This window comes from Notamacropus eugenii, chromosome 7, assembly GCF_028372415.1.
Source record: "Notamacropus eugenii isolate mMacEug1 chromosome 7, mMacEug1.pri_v2, whole genome shotgun sequence".
In the NCBI taxonomy this organism is placed as follows: domain Eukaryota; kingdom Metazoa; phylum Chordata; class Mammalia; order Diprotodontia; family Macropodidae; genus Notamacropus; species Notamacropus eugenii.
In genome coordinates this window covers 81,029,404-81,054,450 of record NC_092878.1, presented here as the reverse complement: position 1 = coordinate 81,054,450, position 25,047 = coordinate 81,029,404, and the positions used below count along the sequence as shown (strand labels likewise).

The 25,047-nt window shown below is 35.1% G+C and overlaps 1 protein-coding gene across 1 annotated transcript in view; it reads right to left on the bottom strand.

Moving 5' to 3' along the window:
• The window catches only part of ANXA10 (annexin A10), a 115,983-nt gene extending 92,825 nt beyond the window's left edge, over positions 1 to 23,158 (bottom strand). The window contains exon 1 of the mRNA XM_072625146.1: positions 22,962 to 23,158. Within this exon, the coding sequence (XP_072481247.1) occupies positions 22,962 to 23,158 (197 nt within the window). The remainder of the gene's footprint in view (positions 1 to 22,961) is intronic.
• Between the last annotated feature and the right edge of the window lie 1,889 nt (positions 23,159 to 25,047).

Here is a 25,047-nt window from a genome sequence, read left to right as displayed (position 1 = left end):
TAAAAACATTATTCTGAGGAGACCACAGGTTCACCAAACTGCTAATGGGGGTCAGAATACAATATACTTATAGTTAACATATACTACTAGCATTTACTTTGTGTCAGGCTTTACAATTATTATCTCATTTAATCCTCACAATACGTCTGGAATATGTATACATTTTTATCTTCATTTTACAAATAAAGAAACTGAGATTAAGCTAGGGAGTAGCTGAGGCTAGATTTGAACTCAGGTCGTTCTGATTTCAGGTTGGTGGTCTATTCATTTTACCATGTAGGCACCTCCAAAACATAAAATGTAAGACTATATTCCTGACAAGTAGTGCTCTAGTAGATTCTTGATGACTATCAGTGATGGGGAACATGCTACTTTTTCATACCACCCTTTCTACTTTTGGACAGCTCTAATTCATAGGAACTTTTCCCTTTTCATCATACAAAAATGAGACTCTCTGAAACTTGTGCCCATTGCTTCTATGGTAATTCTTTCACTGACGGCCAGGGGAAAAATTCTAATTCCTTTTCTCTATCAGTCTTTCCATTTCTTCAAAAGACCTGTCATCTTCCTTTTGGTCTTTTCATCTCCACACTAAATATCTTGAGTTCTTTCAGTTAACAGATTCTTATCTTCTGTAATCCCCAGTCCTCTCACCATCAAGACTACTCTGCTCAGACTAGGAGACAATGAAGTCTGTTTAGATTAGAATAAAATTTGGATTTTCACATCTTTCTATCTTGACACTATATTGTCTCAATGAAACCTAAGTTCATTTGAATTTTTAGACTGTTTTATTGAACTGCTGAAACATTGATCCCAAAAACTCTTATACCTCTTCTTCCCACCAAAAAAAGAACTGTTATTTCTCCTGCCCTATATATTTTTTCAGTTAATTCTTTGTTCCCATGTCTAAGACTTTACATTTATCCTTGTGAATTTCAATCAATCTTGTTTGAATGAATCCATTATTATTATTTGTATATATGCTATTTTCCCCTCAGCAGAACATAAACTCTTTGAAGGTAGGGACTGTGGAATTTTTTTGTCTCCTCGGTATATGTGGCTGCATTTTTCATAAAACAGATGTTCAATAAATGCTTTTTTAATTGAACGATTCCAAGTTATATTGTATTGGAATCTCTTTGAAGCTTGAGAATGACAGAATTTTAATCTTAAGAACTGACTCTTGTTTATAAGGAACTTTAAATCATTGAATAAAGAATTAAAAATGTGCCTCCAAATTAATTGAAAATGATATTTTTTAAAAGAAAGTATATCAAGACATATCTAAATGGAATTATTACTGCTAAAACAATCATCTTGAAAGACTGTGCCTTCATTCTAATGATGTTCGAAGAAATGAAGGTGATTTTATGAACCAAATGAATGTTGTCCTTAAAAGTATTCACCTTAAGAGGGTAGGCACATTCTACTGATGCTGATGCTGTCAAATTATTTTGGGGATGTTTTCTATTGCAGATTTATTCAGAACATTCTAATGGAAGGCTACTAGGAGGCCCAATGGATAGAATATTGTACTTGGAGTCAGAAAGATCTCAGATGCTAGTTGAGCAACCTCAGGCAAATCACTTAGACTCTGCTGCCTCAGTTTCCTCACCCACGATATGGGGGAAATAATAATAGTTACTTTCAGTTTTGTTATGGAGGTAAAATTAGATGTTTTTAAAGCCCTTTGTAAACCTTTAAGTGCTACATAAATTCCAACCATTGCTATTACTTGCAGATATCATTAAGGGTGAAAATCCTTTATAATTGAGAGGAGCTTTTGGTGATTTCAAATAGACAAAAATTCATCTGGCATTCTGTCTGAGGAATAAAGTGTTAGGTCAGGTTGGACAATACATAAAATAAGAGTCTCCAAGTAAAATATGATTTTTGACGTCTTGAGACTGGTGTGTTTTCAGAAATAGAGTAAGTAGAAATTAGTGCTATTATCGATAAGGTTATTATTTCTAAAGACAAAATTCATTTGACTCAAAAATTTTGATTGAAATCAATATCAGTCTTATTTCTTTAAACGGTGAGAAAGAGGGGAAAATCATTAGTATTTCCAGTACATACAAGTGACACATACCTTGTCAATACTGGCTACAATTTAAAAAGGTATTTGAATAGATGATTAAGGAAGATGTGAGCACCTTGAGTCAAATTCAACTGAAGCATTTGCCTTGGATCAGGCCCTGAGCTAGGTGCTAGATGGGTTACAACAGACAAAACAAAAGAATTCCTGACTGAAAGCACTGACATCTTACAGGGGTGAAACAACTTGGACAAAAATCAAGCAAATATCAAGTATATACAATGAAAATATAAAGGGAGAGGCAGCAGAGTGTAGTGGAAAGTGTTAATAAAATTCAATAATTCAATAATAATTCAAGTTTAGCCTTTGAGGCATATTGCTCTATGACAATGGGCAAGTCTCAGTCTCTTAATGTCTCATGAAATTTTCTAAGCCTTAAAGGTGCAGAACAGGTGCTGAGTGGCTTTGGTAGGGAGAATTTTTTTTTTTTAAGAGAGTATTTCTTAACCAGGGAATTACTTACCAGTGAAATCACAAATCTGGACCAAAGCAAAGCAAAACAACAACCCTAAACAATGACCCTACCTCCCAGAGGTCCTTGGTTCATTCATTAGGTTTATATTTAACTCCTTAAAGGACTGTGTGACCCTGCTTTCAATCCAGTTGAACGACACATTTCTGAGTTAATTAAAATTTCTAATCAGATTTTACAAGTCTGAGTTCCAGAATCCCAATTTAATTTTTGAGATATGGTGACTATTTAACTATTTGTGGGAGTTAGTGTTTGGGAATGGGGGTGGAGGTGGAGGAGGAGATAATGAAATCCTTTGTGTGTTTCAAAATTACTTGTTTTCACAGTAGGATTTTTATATTTAACTCTAACTGTAAAGGTGCAGTTTATAGGAATATAGAACTTTTTTTCTTAAAAGGTAATAACCTTAAAAAATGAGCATACTTTTTGATTTCAGAACACAGCAAACATAGGGAAAAATTTGTATAGTACTATTTTCAGTTAGACACAGTCTTTCTTGTATTGGCCTGTAATTACAATAATAAAACTTGGGTCTCAGTCTCTGTTGCCAGGTACTTAGGACTGATATCAATTTGTTGCTGAGTACAATGGATTTTTCATGTCTTGGTCTATTTCTTCCTTCCCTGAGAGTATATAAATTCCATCTAAGGGAGACCAATAATAGTTAAAACAGTCAAAGAAGGAAAAATATGGCTGTGGTTGATGGCATTAAGCCTTGAATGTCATTTAACTGTTAACAATGTTTACTATGTGATACCTTATGGACTCAAAAAAGATTACATGGTTTTGATTTGGTAGAACTGATCAAATTAAAAAATAGAGAAGCTCTAATGTGGTTTTAAAATAGAATCCAGCAGATGACACTTGTAAAATCTGACTGGAAACTTGAACAGACTCAGATATAAATGTTGTTTGATTGGATTGATATTTGGAGGACACACTACTTGGAATAGTTAAATGAAAACCTGATAAGCAGATAGATGGAGCTCTAGGGTGTGGTGAGACTGTTTAGTTAGGGGCCTAGCAATTGGAATTAGTTCACATTTATTTATTCTCCTCAGTAATGACCTAGAGGACTTAGTGAAAACCCCATGAATTAATTAGAGTGTTGTACGTATCAGGGCACATAGAGGATTAATATCAAGGAGCCTAGGGAAGTTGTAAATATGGTAAGAAAATATCAAAGTGAGAAGGTACTTGGAAAAAGGCAAGGCATATCTTCAGAGGATAACAGTTCTGAAAAGAAATATTTAATAGAGAAAAAACTGTTGGAAAAATGAATTACAGAAAGAGAAGTTAGTAGTTAGTAGAAAGAAATTAGGAGAGTCTACCGAAGGGGTCAGTGTGAGTGATGAATATTAGTCTGCAGCAGAGGGAAGCTAATCCTACCTTATGCAACACTAGTGAGAATTCTTTTAGTCTTTAAGCAAGAAAGAGGAAAAAATATGATGCTATCTAGGGGGATAGAAGAAAAATAATAGGAGAGCCCCCTGTAATAGCAGAAATATGAGATGCTGAATATGCACAGCATGGCTGAGTGATGCCAAAGGTCCAGAGGACAATGTTATAGTGCAGCAATTATTTAAAACATAGGGACAAGCAAAGCGACAGATTGTCTAGGTTATAGTAAGTGACGGTGAGATAAAATTAAGGTTGCAGACACTGGAGCTGAGTTTGAAGACAACTATGGGATAGTTTGAGTTTGATTTTTCAATGGGGAGGAAGGTGGAAGACAAGGTCTCCTCTGCTCCACCCTCTTCTACCCTCCCCCTTCCTCAACTCCCCACCACAGTGTGAAAACATTAAAGTTAAGCTAGGGCAATGAAAAGAGAGACGGAGAAGTAGGAGAACTCACACAGTAAATGTTTTCTTTTAATATGTTTTGTTATTAGATGGGCATTTTTTTGAGCTTTTTCTAAAATCCAAACAAATTGAAAACCCTCTATGTCTTTGCATAATAAGGTCTTCATTAGTGGCTATTCCTATTCTTCTCTTTAAAATAGTATCTTTTAATGACTAATCATGTAAGAAGAACTCTTTCAGGACTCATTAGTTTGTTCCTTGGGAAATAGAATTCATGGCCAGGTCCTATAGATGTCATGAATCATGGGTATTTTAATGTCCAAAAAAGAAGAGAAAAGAGGATTCTACACGAAACTGTGAACTTCTGTTACACTTTTATAAAAAGTGTATATTAAATTTAAAGTCCTTCTCTGAACATTTTTTACTGTCTTTTTAAAATTTTGAAACAGTATTTCATAGTTTCACAGATGCTCTTTTATTTTTTTTTCAATTTCTGCTACTCCCCTTTTCTCACCCATTCATAGTTTAAGAAACTAAAAATTCCATACTTTCTCCATCACAACATAAGTGGAGCCCCAATTCTGGGTGTAGCAGTATATCCTGGTGCTTCTGCTTTCTCATATTTGATTAGTCTCTCTGTCCATCTTTTCCCTTGCTTCCCTATATTTCTATCTTCCCCCTCTCTGTCATCTTTGGCTCTTCTTTCTCCTTCACCCTTGCAACCCATCATTTGTCATGTCTGAAAATTCTACTCATACAGTATATCTAACATTCATCCTCTTCTCTCAGATCATAAAGTCACTATTCTAGTCCCTTGCTAGACTATTGTGATAGGACCCTAATAGATCTCTTAGTTTCTAGTTTCTTTTTTTTCATTGTATTCTCTACACAGGCATGTAGCTGCCAAACTGAAGTTCCCTGAGCATAGTTCTGACCATGTCTAGTCACACCAGTTCTCTGTTGTCTCCGGGATAGAGCTAAAATTCTCTTGTTTTATATTCTCCCTTCCAGCCAAACCAGCGTGCTCATGCTTTTGAGAATGAAAATCTGTTCTCTGTCTTTTGGACAGGTTGTCCCTTAATGTTTGGAATGTGCTCATTACTCAGTTCTATATCCTGAAATCCCTAAATTCTTTCAAAACTCAGCCCAAATGCCACTGTTTACAGGGAAGCCTGTTTTAATCCTCCCAATGGCTAGTGTCCTCTCAGAAATTAGTTTGAAAATATATTAATTTTGTATGTAGATGCTCCCTTCTCCCCTTATAATGTAAGAGTGGTTTCATTTCTTGTTATATATCCATTACCTACTATAGGACCTATCACATACAAAGTGCTTAATAAATGCAGGTTATCAAATAATGAATTGATTCCTCAACAGAACACTTTATTCCCTGAGAGTAGAACTCAGAGGGAGCTTAAGGTAGATATTAATTATTTAGATGATGCGCAATGGATAATAGTTGGTTGTTGGATTAATTTAGGTAGAATTTATTATGATTTCATTAGTTTGAAATTCTAGGCACTAAAAAGTTCTGGCCTTCTAATAGGATGAATTATTTATGAGAATATACCATATATTTAGATGTAGAAAAACAAGCCACTTTTTATATTTTCTTGTTCACCCATAGATCTTGTGAGTGTCTGACTCTTCTACAACTAAAAGATAATATATGATCATAAATTACTTTTGAGAAAACCAAGATCATCATCACTATCATGAACATATCCCTCAAACTCAAAGCATCAGATTGGGAAAAACTGACATTAGCCTCTTCACACTTTTATTTTTAATATAGGGATTTCCAAGGAATATTCAAATATAGAATATTCAGAGGTAGCAATATAATATAGTGATACATGTAGTATTTCATATTTTCATACAGTTTGCAAAGTTTTCACACAATATTCTCAGATAGGTAGCACAGATGTTTAATCCCATTTTACAGATAATCTTGTAGAGTTTAAAGCACTTGCCTAAAGTCAAATGGACAAATCTGGGATTGAAAGTATCTGCTTTTGATTCTAAGTCCAGGGTTCTAGCCACTCTTCTAGAAGCATTGAAGGAAGTTAACTGTAGCAATGGTAATGGCATCTTACTTGACTGTGGTGATACATTCATTTAAGATCTTTATTTGTCTTGACTAGTGATATGTTCCATAATGCACACATTACAAAAAATATTATTTTATCACTTGTCCCTAATTAAAAAGAACAGAGACTTACAGTCAGGAGAGCTAGTTAGAGAGGTGATGGAATATGTAACATTTCCTATCAGGAAAATGGTAAAAGAAGTAAATTCAATACATGACTGAAATGATGTTCATGTGCAAAGTATAACAAGCAGTTGTGAATTTCACACTTCCTCTGTATTATGCTGGCATTTCATGTGTGAAATATTGCTTTTCATGGAGTTATTAAATCTACTCCAGCAAAATGATGTTGTTGTCCTTAGATGAAGGGTGATAGCACAAATTAAGCAAATGATTTTATATTTATCAGTTTTCTTTGAAATAGGTCATTAAGCACATACTCTCAAAACTTAAGTTGTTTGACAAAATGGAAGCAATGGCAGAGACTGTGGTAGTTGTCTATGTCTATCCCTGCAAAGTAAGTGTTCAATAAATGTCGACCCATTTTAATGCCATTTCTCTATGAACAAAGCACTAGTTTTCCATGGTCAATGGTGATCAAGATATTTGGTGCATTTAACTTTATTACAATTTTTAAAAAAATTAGACCTGTGATTATGTCACTGTAGAGAGCTAGCTCCTTGTGAGGAACTATCTAATAAGACTATGGCTTATAATTTTCAAAAGTTATTTGGAGGTGGTAGTAGGCTAAGTGACTTTTTGAGAGTTACATAAGCACTTTGTGTCATAACTGGGATTTGAGCCCTGGGCTTCCTTACTCTGAGGCCACATCTCCTTCCTCTGTGTCATATTGTAAGATTCCAATCAGCTGCTCTGCTTGCTTTTGTCTCCAAGAACATCATGCCTTTCCCAGAATAAGTTTATAATCTGAAATCTCACCATCATGGAGATTAATCTTTGTTCCTCAACACCTGCTTGGCTCCCTCATCTGCTTCTCCCTTCTAATTGTAGTACAGGACAATATTAGTCCTTCTGAAAGCCTCCATTTCTATATATATATATATTTATATTTATATTTATATATTACATATATTATATATTATTATATATATAATATATATTTATCTATTTATAGCTTTGAATTTTCCATTTAACTTCATTTCTCATCAGCTGTTCTCTGGGGGTCTCCCTGCCTGTTTAGCTTTTTTAAAATATTGTCTTTTCCATTTAGATTGTAATCTCTTTGAGTACAGGGACTGTCTTTTTTTTATTTGTATTCCCATCCATTTTCATAGTGCATTACACATTGTAGGCACTGAATAAATATTTGTTGACTGTTGAACAATGAGAATAAAATGGTCCCAATTAGATATTTCTGAGTTTCTACCAACTAAAGCAGTATTAAATTTGGAATGAGACATCCTGAGTGGCAATCTGAACTCTGCATCTGTCTGCTATATGTCTTTGGGCAAGTTCCTTCCACTCAGTTTTCATAGTTGTAAAAAAAGGTAGCTGATTTTTTTAGTTGATTTTTAAGGTCCTTTCCACCTCCAAATTCTATTGCAGTTGTTGTAAAGGGAAATCAATTTGGAATTAAGACATTTTGATAATCTCCAGAGACAAAATGGCTCTAAGGTACAATTGAAGATAGATTACTCTTAGATCAAAATCATGTGACTGTGAGTCAAATATGAATTGGGCACTCTGAGGTCAATCCCAAGTTGGTTAAAGCCATTTATTGTTCTCAATGACTACTTGGTCTAACCTTCACTCTAGGGTGGATCATAGGCATATAGTTCTAGGGCAAGAAGGATCATCTAGGCCATGAGGCCCACGGAAGTTAACTCACTTGTTCAGTGTCACACAAGTAGTAAATAAAAAGACTAGATTCAAATTCATTTCCTGTCATTCTAAATTCATCACTCCTCTATACAATGTTTCTTTCCCTAAATTCAGATATGAATTATGCTGAATTACATCTTCATGGATTTTCATCTTGGGAGTTTTCAAAGGTCATGCAGAAGGAGAATCACTAATATTTGTGGGCCCTGTTTTATTCATGAAGTTTTATTTATAGGTAACAATTAGCCATCTAAAATCATAATTTACCAAAAGCACTTCTATTTATCTCACTTAATTTAAATCAATTTTGTTAACTAGATTTCAACCTTTGCGGGGAAAACATGTACTGATGGCAATCTGGTGAGGAAGACAAGATAAGTAACATGTAAGATAACTTTCCAAATAGGCAAAAGAAACTAAAATATTTATATTATCTAAAGATAGTTGCTGATTTCCCAAGGTTCCTTGCTTTATGAAAACTGTGTACTCAGTACTACAAATATATGACACTGGATCAATGATATGATGCAGATTCATTATATAGTGACTTCATAGTAAAGTAAATGCTGCTGCATTAAAATTATGAGAAGCCACAGGGAGGAAAAAAAAAGACTCAGAAAATATTATGCTACAGAATAGTGAAAGCAGTGTTAGACTCATAAGGCAGAGAAAAGACACTAACAACTGTCCAGTGTTTTGGGCCCTTGTAGATAGATGGGATTCCATAGCCTAAGATTCTATAGAAACAGTCAATCAATCAATTAATCAGCATTTATTAAGTGCAATGTACCACCTATTGGGAACACAAAGACAATGATGAAACAGTTTCAGTGTTCAAGGAGCTTACAATATATGAAAGAGATATGCATAAATATAAGTATGTACATTCTCTGCATAAAGTAAATACAAGATAACTTTGAGGAGGAAGGCACCAGCTGCTGGGAGGGGAGAAATTAGGAAAGAGCTTCTACAGAAGGTTATTGAGCTGAAAAAGGAATTAGGGCTTCTAAGAAGTAAGCTAAGGAGGAAGTACATTCTAGGCATAGGAAACAATCTTTGAAAAGGCATGGAGATGGGAAACAGGGTGCTCCATGTGAGGAAAAGATAAACTGTAGAGTTCATAAAAGGGGTTAATATAATAAGGCTGTAAGAGTAAGTTGAAGCAAGGTTAGATGCTAAGCAGAGAAATTAGTATTTGACTATACAAGTAATGGGGAGCCATCTGAGTTTATTGAGCAGAGGAGTGACATGGTCAGTCCCATGCTTTAAGAAAATCACTTCAGTGGCTGTACAGAGTCAGAAAGGAAGAGACTTAGTGCAGAGAAAATTATTAGGATGCTACTGCAGTAATTCAAGTGGAAGGTGATGAAATTTGAAAAAATAATGTTCATAACTATGTAGATAGACAGAAGGAATGGAAACAAAGAACAGTTTGGAGGTAAGATCAATAAGACTTGGCAGCTGAGTCCCGTAAAGAGTATGTTCAGTTTTTTCAAAGGAATTCTGTTAACACAAACAATATACATAAAGAAATAGGGGAAGAACAATCTAAAGAGACCATTGTGGATTAACAAGGAAATCTTCAAACAACTTGATTTCTTAAAAGGCATCTATAGACGACAGAAGGGAACAGGTAGCAAACCAAAGAAGTAAAATGGAGAATTTTTTTTTAAAGCATGGAATTGTGCTTTAATAATGGTTTCTGAACTTCTTAAAGTTCATGGTGAGTTCATTTTGATAAGGAATCTTGAGAAATCCAAATGAGGGTTTTTTAAAGCTAGTTTTGGGACAAGAGGGAAATCAAAGAAGTATAGGTCCACAGTTCAATTCAAATTGGATGCTGATATGAGGGAGAAGGCAAAACTACTCAATTTATTGATTTTTTTTTCCTTTAAAGAAGAATGATTTCCTGAATGGACAGGATAGAACACAATCTTTTGGGATATACAAATACAACCCTTCCCCTGAGACCCCCTACCCTTTAAGAATGTAGTACCATTAAAAGTATGGCTTATGAGAATTTAAAATGGCAAAGGTAGATCCCTAAAAAACAGTATGGCTTCATCAAGAACATTTCTGACTAACCTAATATCTTTTTGTCATATACTAGTAGTTCAGGGACATGTTTCAGATTTATACGTGGATGTTTTACAAATCATTTAGCAAAACCTCCCATGACATCTTTGTGAATTAAAAGGGGAGATGTGAGTTGGGTGCAGTTCAGAAGATTTAGAATTACTTGAATCACCAAACTCAAAAGTTTAGTGATTGGCATATCGATGACAATTTGAAAGGAAGTCTTAGGAAGCTCATCTTCTGTCCTTTGCCTTTTGCTGCTTCATATTTTAATTGGTTACATAGATACTTTGAATAAATGGTTTTATTAAATATGCATGTGATTTAAAGATAGGAGGGATACCTAAAGGATGTTTCTAGGCTGGAAAAAAGTGTTGATCTAACCAGGTTTAGCAAAATTTCTGAGTGTTGTCAGAACAAGATTAAAATCATTGGGAAATGCTTAACAAAATAAATAAAAAGACAATGAAATGTAGAAAGTGTTAATGTGGTATTCTAAGTTACCATGTGGCCCACAGGAATCCATTTCTATTTGAATTTGACTATGCTGGGCTAGTACATTTGCCAAATCAAATGAAGTGAAATTATTAGTAATTAATTTGTAATCCTTTATCAGGATTCAAAAAGCAAACTCTCAATATACTATAAGAAGAAGGGGTAGATAGCTGAAAGTCCTGTGAAAAAGTTCTGAAGATCTTAAACGTCAACAGTGATACATGGCAACCTAAAAAGCTAAAGATAGCTAGATTGTTGCAAAAGAGGAATAGTGTACTGAATAAAGGATGTCTAAAAATGGGATTCTTCCTTGGTTAGAATTGCAATTCTGCCCTGGAAGAATGGACAGTATCTAGAAATGATTGACCAAGATTGTTAGTTGATAGAAAAGAACGGTGTAGTGGAGTTAGCTGGAATTGACTTAAGCATTAAATTTTCAGGGTGAGAATTTACATTTTGGAAACTGGAAAATATTACAAATTAGTGCTTGATTTATTGTTCGTTTGACTGCTAGACATGAGAAAATGATGGAGAAAATGTTAATCATACAGACTAAATTGAAAAATTGGGTTTTGCAAACTTTTTTCTTCTTCAGAGAGTTGGTTGTTAAACATTTACCAGAATAGTGATTAATGGAAACCATGCCATAAGTAGAAGGTCCTATTAGATCTGGAAAAGATAATACTGGCTAGGCCTAATAGCCTTTGAACTATTTGAAGGATCGTTACATAGAAGAGGGATTATTCTTTTTATATTTGGTGCCAGTGACCATAACTAGGAACTAAGTGAAATTCATGAAAATGGGAACTAAATAGAATTTAAAAAGAGGTCAGTTTCAGTTTGACTGGGACCCTCAACTCATTTTCTTCCCCTCCCTCCTTGTGATCATATACATGCTTTTCTGCTGATTTTTATGTGTTGTTTCTTCATATGGAGATCTCATTGAGGAGATGCCAATATGAAATCTCATTGAGGAAGGAGCTATCTTTCCTATTGCTTGTAGTTGTATTCCCAGCATTTGACAGTGCTTGGAACGTAGTAAAAGCTTAAAAAATGTTTGTTGTTGAGTTGGTGTTAAGGAAAAAAAAATTTCAACTATTAGAAAATCTATTTAAAAAAAATTTAACTTCTTCAGAATGGAGTTTCTTCTGAATTACAGGCTTACAAGAAAAAGCTAAAAGATCTCTTTTCTATAGTAGGAACATAGATTTAGAGCTGGGAGAGAACTTAGAGGTCATCCAGCTCAACCCCATTATTTTATAGATAAGGAAACAAGGTCCATAGAATTTAAGCAACTTTTCTAAGGTAACAAAGGGATTTAAACTCCAGTCCTACCATTCCATGTTGAGGGTTCTATTCACTGTACCATGTAATTCCTGCTCCTGAATGGGCTGAGATAGAAGAGCTGTAATTTTCCTTCCATCTATGAGATTCAGAGTAATGAGGAAAGCCACTAGAAGCCATGAGCAAAGGGTAAGTAGGATAACTCGAGACAAGAAAACTTTATGGATTCTTTTTTTCCTGACTTACTGATACCTCATCATAGCATGAAGATGGCCCAGAGTCCTTGAAGACCAGAGTAGTGAAATCTCATTTCTGGCAAGTCTTGCTAACCTAGGAGCCAAGGGATGTCAGTGGTCATTTGGTACATTGCCCTTATTTTACAGTTGAGGAAATTGAGGCCCAGAGGTTGTGACTTGTTCAAGGTCAGAGAGGTATGCAGTGTCAGGATAAGGATCCTAGTCCAGGTCCTATGATGCTGGATCTGTTTTTTTTCCAATAGACATGCAGATGGTCACATATTTGAATACAATAAGCAACAGCCTGATTCATATATTACGATAATGCTGCAAGTCTGAAGTGAGATCCAAAATGTTATCATAGCCCAGGACTCCTATGGGTTATATACATAGAATACAAGACTAGCTAGTCCATATGTACATGATGCAGCTATTTAGCCGATCCATTCTGCCTCAGAAAGTATTGTTGATCTTCATACAAATTCTTCTTTGCTGTGAGGATTCCTACATATTTAGAGGTAGAAAGGAGGTAGGAGGTGGTCAGGGCTGTGCCCAGGCTATTATCCATGTTCTATTAGATATAACAAAGTTATGTACCCCAAGGATTTAAGATTTGAGAGTGATAAGCATGTGGACTTCTGGCTTGGCTAGATCATACTTGTGTTTTATGCCACTATCAGTTTCTAGACCATACTCTTTCATGCTAGAAAATTGAGAAAGTGCTCAGTACTGTAAGAATGGTGTTTGTACTCTCAGTACAAAGTACTGGAAGCACCTGGAAGTACCAACCAGGGCCACCACAAGAACAGTCATGGTTAGATCTGTACACAACCCCCTTCAACCCTTTGCAAACATCTGAAGGGCAAAGGGATTCTACAATGTCCCTAGTACACATCATTGTCCCTGGCAGGTATCTTGAAAGAACAGGTAGTTAACTCTGCCCAACACAAAACTAAGTATTCAAGATGAGAGAAATCTGAGATTGAAACAAGCAGGTAGGCAGTTACTTATAGATTCTCTGCCTGTTATCTCTAGAAACATTTTCCCTCCAGAGGAAAGAATGATCTTCTATGTCCTAATATGAAGAAAAGACCTTATATGGTAAAAGTGAATACTGGATGTATAAAAACTTGCTTGGATCAAGACATCTGACCACACTGTATAATATTTTACTTTCTGTGCTTACTAAGAATATTTTTTCCAGCACTTGGCATAGCCTGGAACATAGTTCACTGATTGCTACCTCACTCAAGTGAAAACCTGGAAAGGCCTTAGCCTTAAAAAGGTCAGAATCTCCCATTGTATCCTGAGCCATCTCCAGTTATCCTAATGAAAATCTAGCCACTGAATCCAGATATATCTGGAAGAGAAAGTGAGATTGGTGATCTTGTACAGCCCTTCCTCACTCAAATTAAAGTTAACTGCAAGTCATATCATCATTTCCCTGACGTCATGGTCCTCTTTGGAAACGAAGAACAAACACAAGCACAGCACCTGGCACGTAAAAGATTATTAATGCCTGTTTAACAATCAACTAATTGACAACCTACCAGTATCCCAGGCAACTCTCCAAAGCTCTAAGCTGTATAGTAGGTACTAAACTGTATTGGTAAAAGTTCCCTTACCAGGGATCCTCTATTTCAGTGGGGTCACAGATTTATGTCCCTTCCCCACAAAACTGATAAAATGTAAAAAGGAAAATTAAGTCCTAAAGTTTCTCTTTGATTATGGAACTCCTTTTTATCAAATACTTTCCAATTGTTACCTAAAGTAGGTGTGCTAAACTTGCTGTCACAGGCCCATATGGCACATAACACTTTTGAAGGCTACCTGATTAAACGTAATTAGGAAATAGTTAACAAAATAAATTTTAAAAACATAATAAAACAGATAAAATATGATATCATATGTTAATATTTGGTTTTCTAAGTCAATAAGGGCCCACAGGATCCTTATGTATGATTTAATAATCCTCGTTTCTATTTGAGTTTGTCTGTATTGGCCTCCAGAAAAAATGGTATTTGCCTTCTCCATAATTTAGCCTCCCCCTACATGTCTTATCTCAGCTCTCTAAGTCTTTTCTATCTTGAACCTTTTATTACAACAAGGTAGGTCACCTAACATCAAGACTTAGTAATATTATTTACCTTCCTAGACTATTATTACTTCTCCATGCCTTTACATATTATCAATTCTTTGGAACTTAACTTGAGCTTCACACTTTCCATAAAGCCTTTGTGAACTACCGAATACCATATTAATCTCCTTCTACTCTGAACTCTCATAGAATGTCTTTATCTAAGTCATTCTTAACACTATTATATAACTGTTTCATATAAGCATGTCCTCAGAGCTGAACTGCTGTAAAGACAATAACATGGTGGAGAAGGCTTTTTTCCCCTCTGCTACCACTGCCATCCACAAGGTCTTCTGCCATTGCCACTTCTCATGGTGATTGCCTGCCACGGAGGTGATTACCTACCCCTGAAGGAGGTACCTGCTGGAATCACTCACTAGGTGACTAGTTTCTCTCTTTCCATATATTATTTATACTGATTGTCCTCAGGATAACTACTTATTCTTCACTTCAAATGAATGTCTTGTAAGTACCAGAATTACTAGTTACAACTCTGACTAGACTCTAAGTTCCTAAAGGGCAGAAATTGCACATTATTCTTAAACTTCCTCCATGCATTTCTCCTCCCCTCCTCCATAAGTGTATAAGTCCATATTTACTATGCATATAGGAGACACCTATTAAGTTCTTACTGTAAGAAAAGTATAAATACAGTAATTAAAGAGAATTGGAGAGGAAACATTTGGAAACACTATGGATATTTAGAACTATATAAAGATAAAGTCTACATCAAATAGAAATAATCACTTACACACAACATTCAGGTATTTAATCTGTGTGTTTAGGCTTAAGTATTGTGGGAAATACTTTTGTCTATTATCTCCACTTTAAGCTTATTGGTCTCAATGTTTAAAAAACATATTTTTGTTACTATTAATAAAATGATTTACATTTATATGGCTTTTTACAACTCAAAGCTCTCAGATGGATAGTCAATGAGTCCTTGTTGATTGACATTTGCCACATTAAGTAGCTAATGTATCTCATGCCAGGTCAGGTAGAGTATGTATGATCATGGGACACATAAAGAGTCCTTATTACTTCTCAAATGTTATCTTAAAATTCGAGGAATGGTTCCTTTTCCATATTTATTTTTCCATTAGTCTTATCTTTTCTGGTACTACGTTGCAAAGAATGACCCAAAATCCTCTTCATAGTTTTTCCCACAACTCTGAGACAGCTGCCAGAAGCTTTTCTTAAAAAATTCTAACTATAAGCATATAATTCAAATGAAGAAAAAAACAATTGCTACTTTATGATTTCTTCTGTCTGGGACTTAAGGAGTTCAGTAGAAGTCTCATGAAAGGTTGAAGCTATTACTAGCCTGATTCATAACTTTTATTGACTCAAGGTGTGTAAAGTTCAGGCAGTGAGGACTTGTGATTGTAAAAAGTAATCTGGAGTATGAACAATCTTTTAATAATATTTGTTCAGTAAGTCATAGTGCTGATAAACAGTCAAAGTCAGATCTCTTGGTCAGAACAGTTTCTATGGGAATGACTCCTTTTCACTCTTAAAAAACAAGCATGTTTTAAAAAACAAGCATGTTTTTAAAAAACAAGCTATGTGCTACCTTCCTTTATGATTTAATTGACTGTTCTCCTCCAAAGATCTACTATAGGGAATGCTCATTCCTAGATAAAATGCTTTAGGGTAGTTTGGATTTACTGAGTGCATTTTTTTCTATTGTCTGCACTCTTAATGCATGTGTCTATATCTCTCTGTCTCTACTTTTATGCTTTTCAAACCTATGATTTCAAAAGTAGAGGGAATTCTAAATGAACAACTTTGTCTGTGAATGCAGATAGTATGTGCTCTGCTATTAATCTGAGAGAAGGTCTTCCTAAAGTTTCTTGGGCCATGCACTCTTTTCGACAGTCAGAGAAAACCTAGGGATCACTTCTCAAAGTAATATTTTTAAATGCATGAAATAAAATGCAGAGAATTACAAAGGAAGCCAATGGTATTGAAATAAAGATGAATTTTTCCCCATTCAAGTTCACAGATACTTTGAAATCTATTAACAAACCCCATGGGGTCCATGGACCATTAGGTTAAGTATTCTTGTCTTAGAGAATTGCCTTAAGAATGGGGGATGGGAGGTGGGAACTGAAAGATAGAACTATCTATGAGAGACCTGACCTCATAGTCAAGAAAGGCTGGTTCAAGATTTATCTCTGTCACATAAGGCTTAGCTCGGTCAAGTTTAAGACATCTAGACAGGTGGATAGCTAGCTATCAAGGAACATTTATTAAATACTTCCTATGTGTCAGGGACCATGTTAAATGATGACAGAAAGACAGACAAATAGATATGTATACACACAAATATACACATAGAATATAAAACAAATAGAGCTGCAAACTTAGCTTGCTGAAAATACCAAATACCCATAGGATCTATTCTTTGGAAATGTAATACTGTCACTGATCTGCTATGGAAGCCTTCTTCACCTTATTATCACTATACTATTAACCCCTGAACAATCTCCTAGATAGAGAAAAAATACCTTGCTTTATTATGTGCCTTCTACAGCATTATTTTTCCTAGATTAAGGCTTCTAGCACTTTGGGTAACTCCTCTATGAAGAATTTACAAGAACATATAGACAAAAATTATGTAAGATGATCTTTATCAGTGGAAGAAGTACCAATATCAATAATCTCAAGCATGAATGGTTATAAAAACAAATCCTTACCTGAAGTATTATCTATTTAAAGCCTCTAAAACCAGTTGAATAGGTATTATATGCAAAGTATTACATAAATATTAGCAAATAAACCATTGATAGATTCTATTAGAATAATCTCATTGGTTACCACATTGGAACTGGGTTTAAACATTATCTATTTTTTTTATAAATTGGCACACAAATATGAATCTAGTGCTATACTACATTATACTTCTTAATGTCATTCAGCCACTCAGTCCTTCTATAAGCTGTTATTAAGAACTTACTATGTGCTAAGCTCTGGAAATACAAAGATATGCAAAACTAAGATCCCTGCTCATTTATAATTATCATCACAGTTATTAACTTTTGAAGTATTGACCTCAAATGTTTTTAGTAAAAAGTTAGACACTGGTTAATCTCACACTGTAATTTTCCATTTTAGCGCGGTTTACTTTAGAAAGACAAGCAAACCTTTGTCTAAGGTGTAAAGCAGTGGGGAAAGAATTGAAATAGAAGTTAAGGCACTCATTTAAAGTCCAGCTTGACCACTAATGATAATAATGATGACTAACATTTATATAATAGCTATTATGCATCAGACACTGCGCTAAGCATTTTATAATTATTACGTTATTTAGTTCTTGCAACAATGCTGGGAGGTAGGTACTATTATTATATCCATTTTACACCCATGAGGCAAATGGAGTTAAGGGACTTACACAGGCTCACATAGCCAGTAAGTTTTTGGGTTCAGATATGAACTCAGGTCTTCCTGATCCTAGGTCCCTTGCTCTGCCTATTGGCCCACCTAGCTGCTGCCTCCCCCCCCCCCCAATTAATTATGTGATCTGACCTTTCTAGCTTTAATTTTCTCCTTTATAAAATAAAAATGTTTGACTAAATGACCTCAAGGTAACCATCCAGCTTAAAATCTATGAGCCTATGAATTATACTTCTGATGGATTCTGTTAGCAAGATCCCTTTATAACTATCATTGGGATGTAGTTTCAAAATTATCTGAAGGGTTCTTTTGTTAAATTGACATGCTAATATAAATCTGGTCCTATGCAATACTTAATATGCAATATAAATTTTCCAGAAATAATTAGGCTTGATTAGTCAGACACAAGAAACCACCCCCTCCCCCAATATCCTTCTCCAGATTGAATCAGTTCCCAAGCTGGCTCAAATGATCTAATACTCTCTTTTGTTTTCTGGTGAAATGCAATGACCTCTGAATTAAGAAAGTAGTAAGGAAAATTCAATGTGTATCTGGGAATGTGAAGTCTAAAAATGGATTCTAGTTTCCTAAATCCACGCTACTGGGAAATCAGATTATTAAAACCTCTATTTAAAGCCATTTTATCTGGAGAAATGAAGATAGTCAAGAAAATTCTATAGGGAGAAATACTATGTAAGTACATTGAGATGATTTAATGCAGCAATAGTAATTCTTCACACAAATGATTTAAAAATCTGATGTCAAATCACTATTATTGGGTATGCAATACTATATTGGAATAACCTTGTTCCCCCAAAAACACATTCTTAAAAGGCTAGTTTTTTTTTTCTTTTGGTCACATTAAATTTGTTTCAAATAAAGCCAAATTCTTGTGGAAGTATCATGGCTTAATGATTTTTGGGGGAAGATTTGGGTTCAAATTCTGTTTCTGACCCTTCCAAGCTGTGTCCTTATAGACTCACGTTTTAACATCTCTGATTCTCAGTGTTCTCATCGACGAAATTAAAAAACTAATACTTTCAGGACCTATCTCACAGAACTGTTAAGGCTCAAATGTGAGGATATATGGAAAGCATGCTAGTAACCTTAACCCATGATATAAATGTCAGTTATTATCTAGTTTAATTGCTTCTTAAATATATACATGTCCACTTTTAGATTGATAAGTTTATGATTGTATATTTGAGTCAAGTAAAGATGTTCAAATTTCTTTCACTGATCAAATTAATCAGATAAATTTTCAATTGTTTGTAGGCAAAGGATCTTAGGTTTTTCAGATTTTTTTTAATGATTTTATCTAATATTGTCTCTCTTTAATACAGGGCATTAACACAGAGATTGTAGCCCTTACTCCAAATGTATTGATTCTTCCATAATAATTCTAATCATTATAATACTCTATTATAAAGCTAGTAACGTCTGACTTGTCCTCATCATCCTCATTGGGCAGTATCTCAACTTTAAAACAAGTCTGAGATACAATAAAATTCTCTTCTGGTGAATGTGCATTAACATATTGAATTTATGTTACTGGAGGAGATACAAAGATTGGACTAGATGTCTCTTCCAGTGCTAGATTGTTCGTGACATTCCTATCCTATCTACTTTTATAAATAAAGATGCTTTGCATATAACAAATGTTTAATAACTATATCTTTAATGAGAAAACACAAGCCCAGATAGGCATGACAAAACTGAGGTTTGAACTTAGTCCTATGGCTCCAAATTCAGCATGTTTTCTATTACATGTAAGTAAAAGAATCATAAATACTGATTAGTGGAGAATTGAATTGCAATCGAGAGCTGAAAAGCTATAGTTTAACAATGTTTTCCTTTTGAAATTCTAAATGGAAGCCCCACCTTTATGCATTATTCATAGTTAGTGACTCAGATCTCAAAAAATTTTAGAATATTCCACAGAAATACCACATATGTGTATATGTCACATAATTATACTTTATTATATTATATATTATTATATATTACATACAGCAACATTATACAATCTTATATATATTTAAACTTTACATACATATAATATGATATATTGTATTAAATATATTGCTACATAGTTATAATTATACTTACATATTCCCCAGAAAACATTTTGATGTTGGAGGATAACTTCTGTCTAGATCAGAGAATTAACTAGAAGAAAAATGATCAGTTGCTGTAGCAAGAACTTACTTCAGTAACACTGGTGTTAAAAGGAACTGACAAGTTAGAACAGCCAATCAGATTTAAATGTTTCTACCATTCATATTAGTCTCTGGGGTAAAAATAAAGCCTTTGTACAGTATATCTTCCAATGTAAATGCCATTGATCATAAATCAGTAGATGGAATTATTGCCCCAAACTAATAGACTCAGTGAACACCCAGATGCATATTGATTCAAGAAAAATGAGGTAACTTGCTAACAATAGAAAACAAAATCCTCCGAAAAATTACGCTTTAGTCAAAGGTTAGATGATTAACCAATAGGTTAATGATTTACCTTCTGCCTTAAAAATTGTCAGCACTTGGGCTCTGTATAGGATATAATTTCAAAATACCACTGTTGAAATGCTAGTTTTTAGTTTGTAGATTATAAGTTGACATGATATGTAAATCTATGATTTGCTAATGATGGCTCTCTAGGAGAGTGAAGGGGAGGAATACTGGAGCAAAATATAATGATATAAAAAAGGCACCAATAAAAACACATTAAAAAAAGGAAAAACAACATTACTGAAAGTACTTCCATCAGCAAACATTAGTGAATGCTACCTCTGAGTTTCAATTATTTGACTATTAGCGATCTCTTCTTCCTCATACATTATGGGTTAAATTATTATCCCTATACAGATGACTTCCAGATCTACATATTTAGCTCTAATGTCTGTCTTGAACTCTTGTCTTAACAGCGGACTATTGGACACCTCTGTTTCTATTAGGATGTTCTTCTTTTCTTCTCATTATCTTCATATTCTCAACTCTATTTCTCCAAAATTCCCTCTTTCCAAAAAGGGAACCACAATTTTTCCATTCACCTACCTTCACAACATTGGAGTCATTCTTGATTTTTCTTTCTCCTATGCCAAATTTTGTCTACATTCGTCAGGTCTCTCTGCTCTACCATCTTCTCTCCATTCACATGGCCGCCACTCTTATTCAGTTCTTTTGGACAATTATAATAATATCCTAATTTGTCTCTGTTATTCTGGTCTCAATACTCTTTAGTCCATTCTCCATACAGCTTCGGTCATTCTGTTCTCTAGCCAAACCTCCTTCCTTCCCTCCTTCCTTCCCTCCTTCTCTTCCTTCCTTCCTTCCTTCCTTCCTTCCTTCCTTCCTTCCTTCCTTCCTTTACTTTCATTGGGATCAAGTGACATGCCAAGGGTCACACAGCTAGTATGTATCTGAGGCCAGATTTGAATTCAGGTCCTCCTGACTCCAGGGCCAGTGCTCTATCCACTGTACCATCTAGCTGCCCTTATTTGTTTTTCTTTTCTTGTCAAACTTTTTAACTCTTGAATTCTATTTTGTCATCATTCCTTTTCACAAATTGTGCCTTGTACCTGAAATACAATGTATTCTCACCTCTGCATCTTAAAATGTCCAACTCACTTTAAAGCTCAGGAGAGGTAACACCTCCTATGTTAAGTCTGTCCTGATTCTCCTCAGTTATCTTTTTCTCTGTCCCTCATTTTTCTTGTATTTATTTCCTAACTCCCTCTTTCTCTCTCCCAACATGCATAGGTAGATAGGTGGAACAGTGAATAGAGTCCTGAATTTGAAAACAAGAAAAAAATGTATTCAAATTCATCTTCAGAGACTTACTAGCTTAATAAAAAGGTAAAGTAAAAAAGGAGTTATTAAATTATTTTCTTTACTTTCTTGAAAATGAGATTCCAGCATGTCAGTTACATGTATTAAACTAAAAAAATTACACCTTGCTGAAGTAAATTTCAGATATTTCTTAGAGAATAGAAATTGAGGAAACATTGAAATTAGAGATTAGAAAGAGATCCAGGCATCATCACTGGTCTACTCTTCAATGAATATTAGAAATCAAATTTAAACATTACAGTAATAGAGAAGTTACACGTGTTAGAGTCTTTGTGCCTACCAATATGTACGTTAAAATAGCACAATTCTCATGAAAATTTAAGGCACAAATTAAATTAAAAGATAAGGCAAGTGATTTTCCAATCAACATGAAAGAAACATACTGAGTCTTAAAGGGAGAAAGGCTCCTGAAATACTTCTAAAAACAAAAACAAAAGTGGAAACACTTCAGATAAGTAAAATAGCTAAGGAAATAGTACACAAGAAATAAGAGATTATGAGCATAAAGGAATGAGAGAAAAAATGGAAAGTTTCCTATGAAACAATTCAGAATGAAATAGGCAGAAGCAAAAGAACAATATACCCCAGTGACTACAACATAAATTAAAAGAAATTGACTTCCAGGAACCAAGATGGTGGAGTAAGCAGTAAGTCACTCTCACTCTCCCTTATGACTTCTAAATTCTCAGAAAATATCATACCTCAGAAAAACCCTGGAACAGCAGAACCAGAAGAAGGACAGGATGCAGCAGGCTTTTAGACTGAGAGGCTTGGGGGATTACTAGGAAAGGTCCCTCTTTCTCTGATGGAAGGGAAGCAATGCAGGAGAGGAGTTTTTCCTGCAAGCTAGCAGCAAGCCACACCTCAGAAAACTAGTAGGAGATTTTGAGCCCTAGGTTGGTGGAGCAGAAAAGCTCTAACACAAGTACCCACTGTGTGCCTTGACGCAGCCATGGATGCCAGCAGACTCCAGCTTGGAGAGTCACAACATGCACCAGGGGTCTGGCATTCTCCAGCACTGAACCTCCTGGTGCATCAGTGCCAATCCAGGCCAGCAGATATCCTCCAACATCCAAACCTCCCATGTTTCAGTGTAGCCCAGGTAAACAGGCACCCTTCAGGGCCAGATTCCCACTGCCACCCCAAGAACTTCAGTGTAGCTCTGGGAAATGCACATACCAGTTACCACCACTAGGACCCCAACTCAGCACCAGGGAAGCTGCCAGACGCTTATAGCCTCCAGCTGCCAGCATCTGAGGCCCCAGCACACAGAACCAGAGACTAGGCCCCTGACCCCCAGCACAAGAAGCTTGGGTCAGTGTCCCCTGAGCTCCAGCAAGAGAGCTCAACTTTAAAAGCGAGAGAATAGCAAACATCGTGGGTAAAAAAACAAATAGACAATAATCATATATTCTTTTGATGAAGACAGGGAAGATCAAAACTCAAATTAAAAAGAGAACAATATTGTCAATATATCCACATCTGAAATCTCAAAGAAGAATATGAACTGGTCTCAAGGTCAAAAAGTCTTCTTGGAAGAGCTGTTGAAAAATTTTAAAAGTCAAATAAGAGAAGTAAAAGAAAAATTGGGAAAATAAATGAGAGATAAGCAAAAGGTAGTCAACAGCTTGGAAAAGGAAGGACAAAAATTCAAAATAGAAAACAATACCCTAAAAAACACAGTTGGCCAAATGGGGAAGAAAGGTACATTGAAAAAAACAACTTCTTAAAAATACAAGGAGGAACAAAAGCTAATTTGAAGAAAATAATTCATTAATAATTAGAAGTGGAGGAGGGGGATTCTGGGAAGATGATGGAAGCCAGAAAATTTCTAACTCTCAAGATTTTCTCCCACAAAAGAGTGAAAATAACACCTTCAGATGAACAAAATGTGTGTGGAGAAAAATAAGAGTAGGGACATAACTGGGGTTTTCCTGGGACAATTTCAGAAGATCAGAAGAAAAATCTCAGGACCATGTTTGGTCCCTGTGAAGAGTAAATACTTCCAGGCTAGGTTCCATTTTAACAAGTGTCAAGCCCTGAGGTTAGTTGGTTTGAGAAGCTGTCTTGACCCTAGACACAGGAAATTTGAACCCCAGGGTAGTGAGGGGATTTGGGTGTTTGAGCCCAGGAAGATTGAGAGAACTCTGTTGATGAGGAAAGCCAGCCCCAGCTGTGCTGTGAAGAGCAGGGTGGGGGAGAAGGGGGCAAGAAGGATCCAGCACATGCATGGTGAGTGCAGAAGCAGTGGGCAGAAAGCCCCCAGCTGTGGTCACTTACAGGAGGTTGGAGATTTGGTTTGGGTTCAGGGCAGAAGGGGAAAACTGAAGACCTGGGGAAAGAGGTACTATTTCACATACCCCAGGGCTAGAGGAGATTACAAAAATTTAAGTCATTATTATAAAAAAAGGACAGGCAAAGGAGAAAGAATCCATATAGAAAGTTATTATGGGAATAGAGATGACCGGGGTTCATCTTTAGAGGAGGATATTGAAATAAAGAAACCCCCAAAGAGTAATGTCAAATGGTCACCTGACGAAAAAGAATTCTTACAAGATCTTAAAAAAGAGTTTAAAAAACAAATGACATAAATGGAGGAAAAAACTAAAGAAAAAAATAAGAATAATTCAAGAAAAACAAGAAGGTTATGAAAGAAAAGTCCACCAATTAGTAAAGGAAACCCAGAATCTTAAGGAAGAAAATGACACCTTGAAAATTAGAATTTGGCAAAGTGGAGTCAATGAAATTATAAGAGATCAAGAAATAATTCACCAAATTATGAATAATGAAAAAAAAAGAAGAGGAAGTGAAACATCGTATAAAAAAAAGACAGATTTGGAAAGTAGATCAAGAAGAGAAAATATAAAAATAATCAGACTAACTGAAAGTTATGATTAAAAAAAAGAATCTTGGTACAATAATAAATGAAATAATTAAAGAAATTTGTCCTGAAACATTAGAACAAGGGGGGAAAGTAGAAATAGAAAAAGTCCACTGATCACCACTTAAAAGACATCCTATGAGGAAAACTCATAGGAATATTGTAGTCAAATTCAGAAACCCCTAGATCAAGGATAAAATATTAAAAGCATCAAGATTAAAACAATTTAAACATGGCAACACCGCAATTAGACTCACATAACATCTAGCAGCAGAGACATTAAAGGACTGTAAGTCTTGGAACATAATATAAGAGCAAAGAAAATGGGGCTGCAGCCAAAAGTATACCATACAAGGCTAAGTATTATCCTGAATGAAAAAAAAA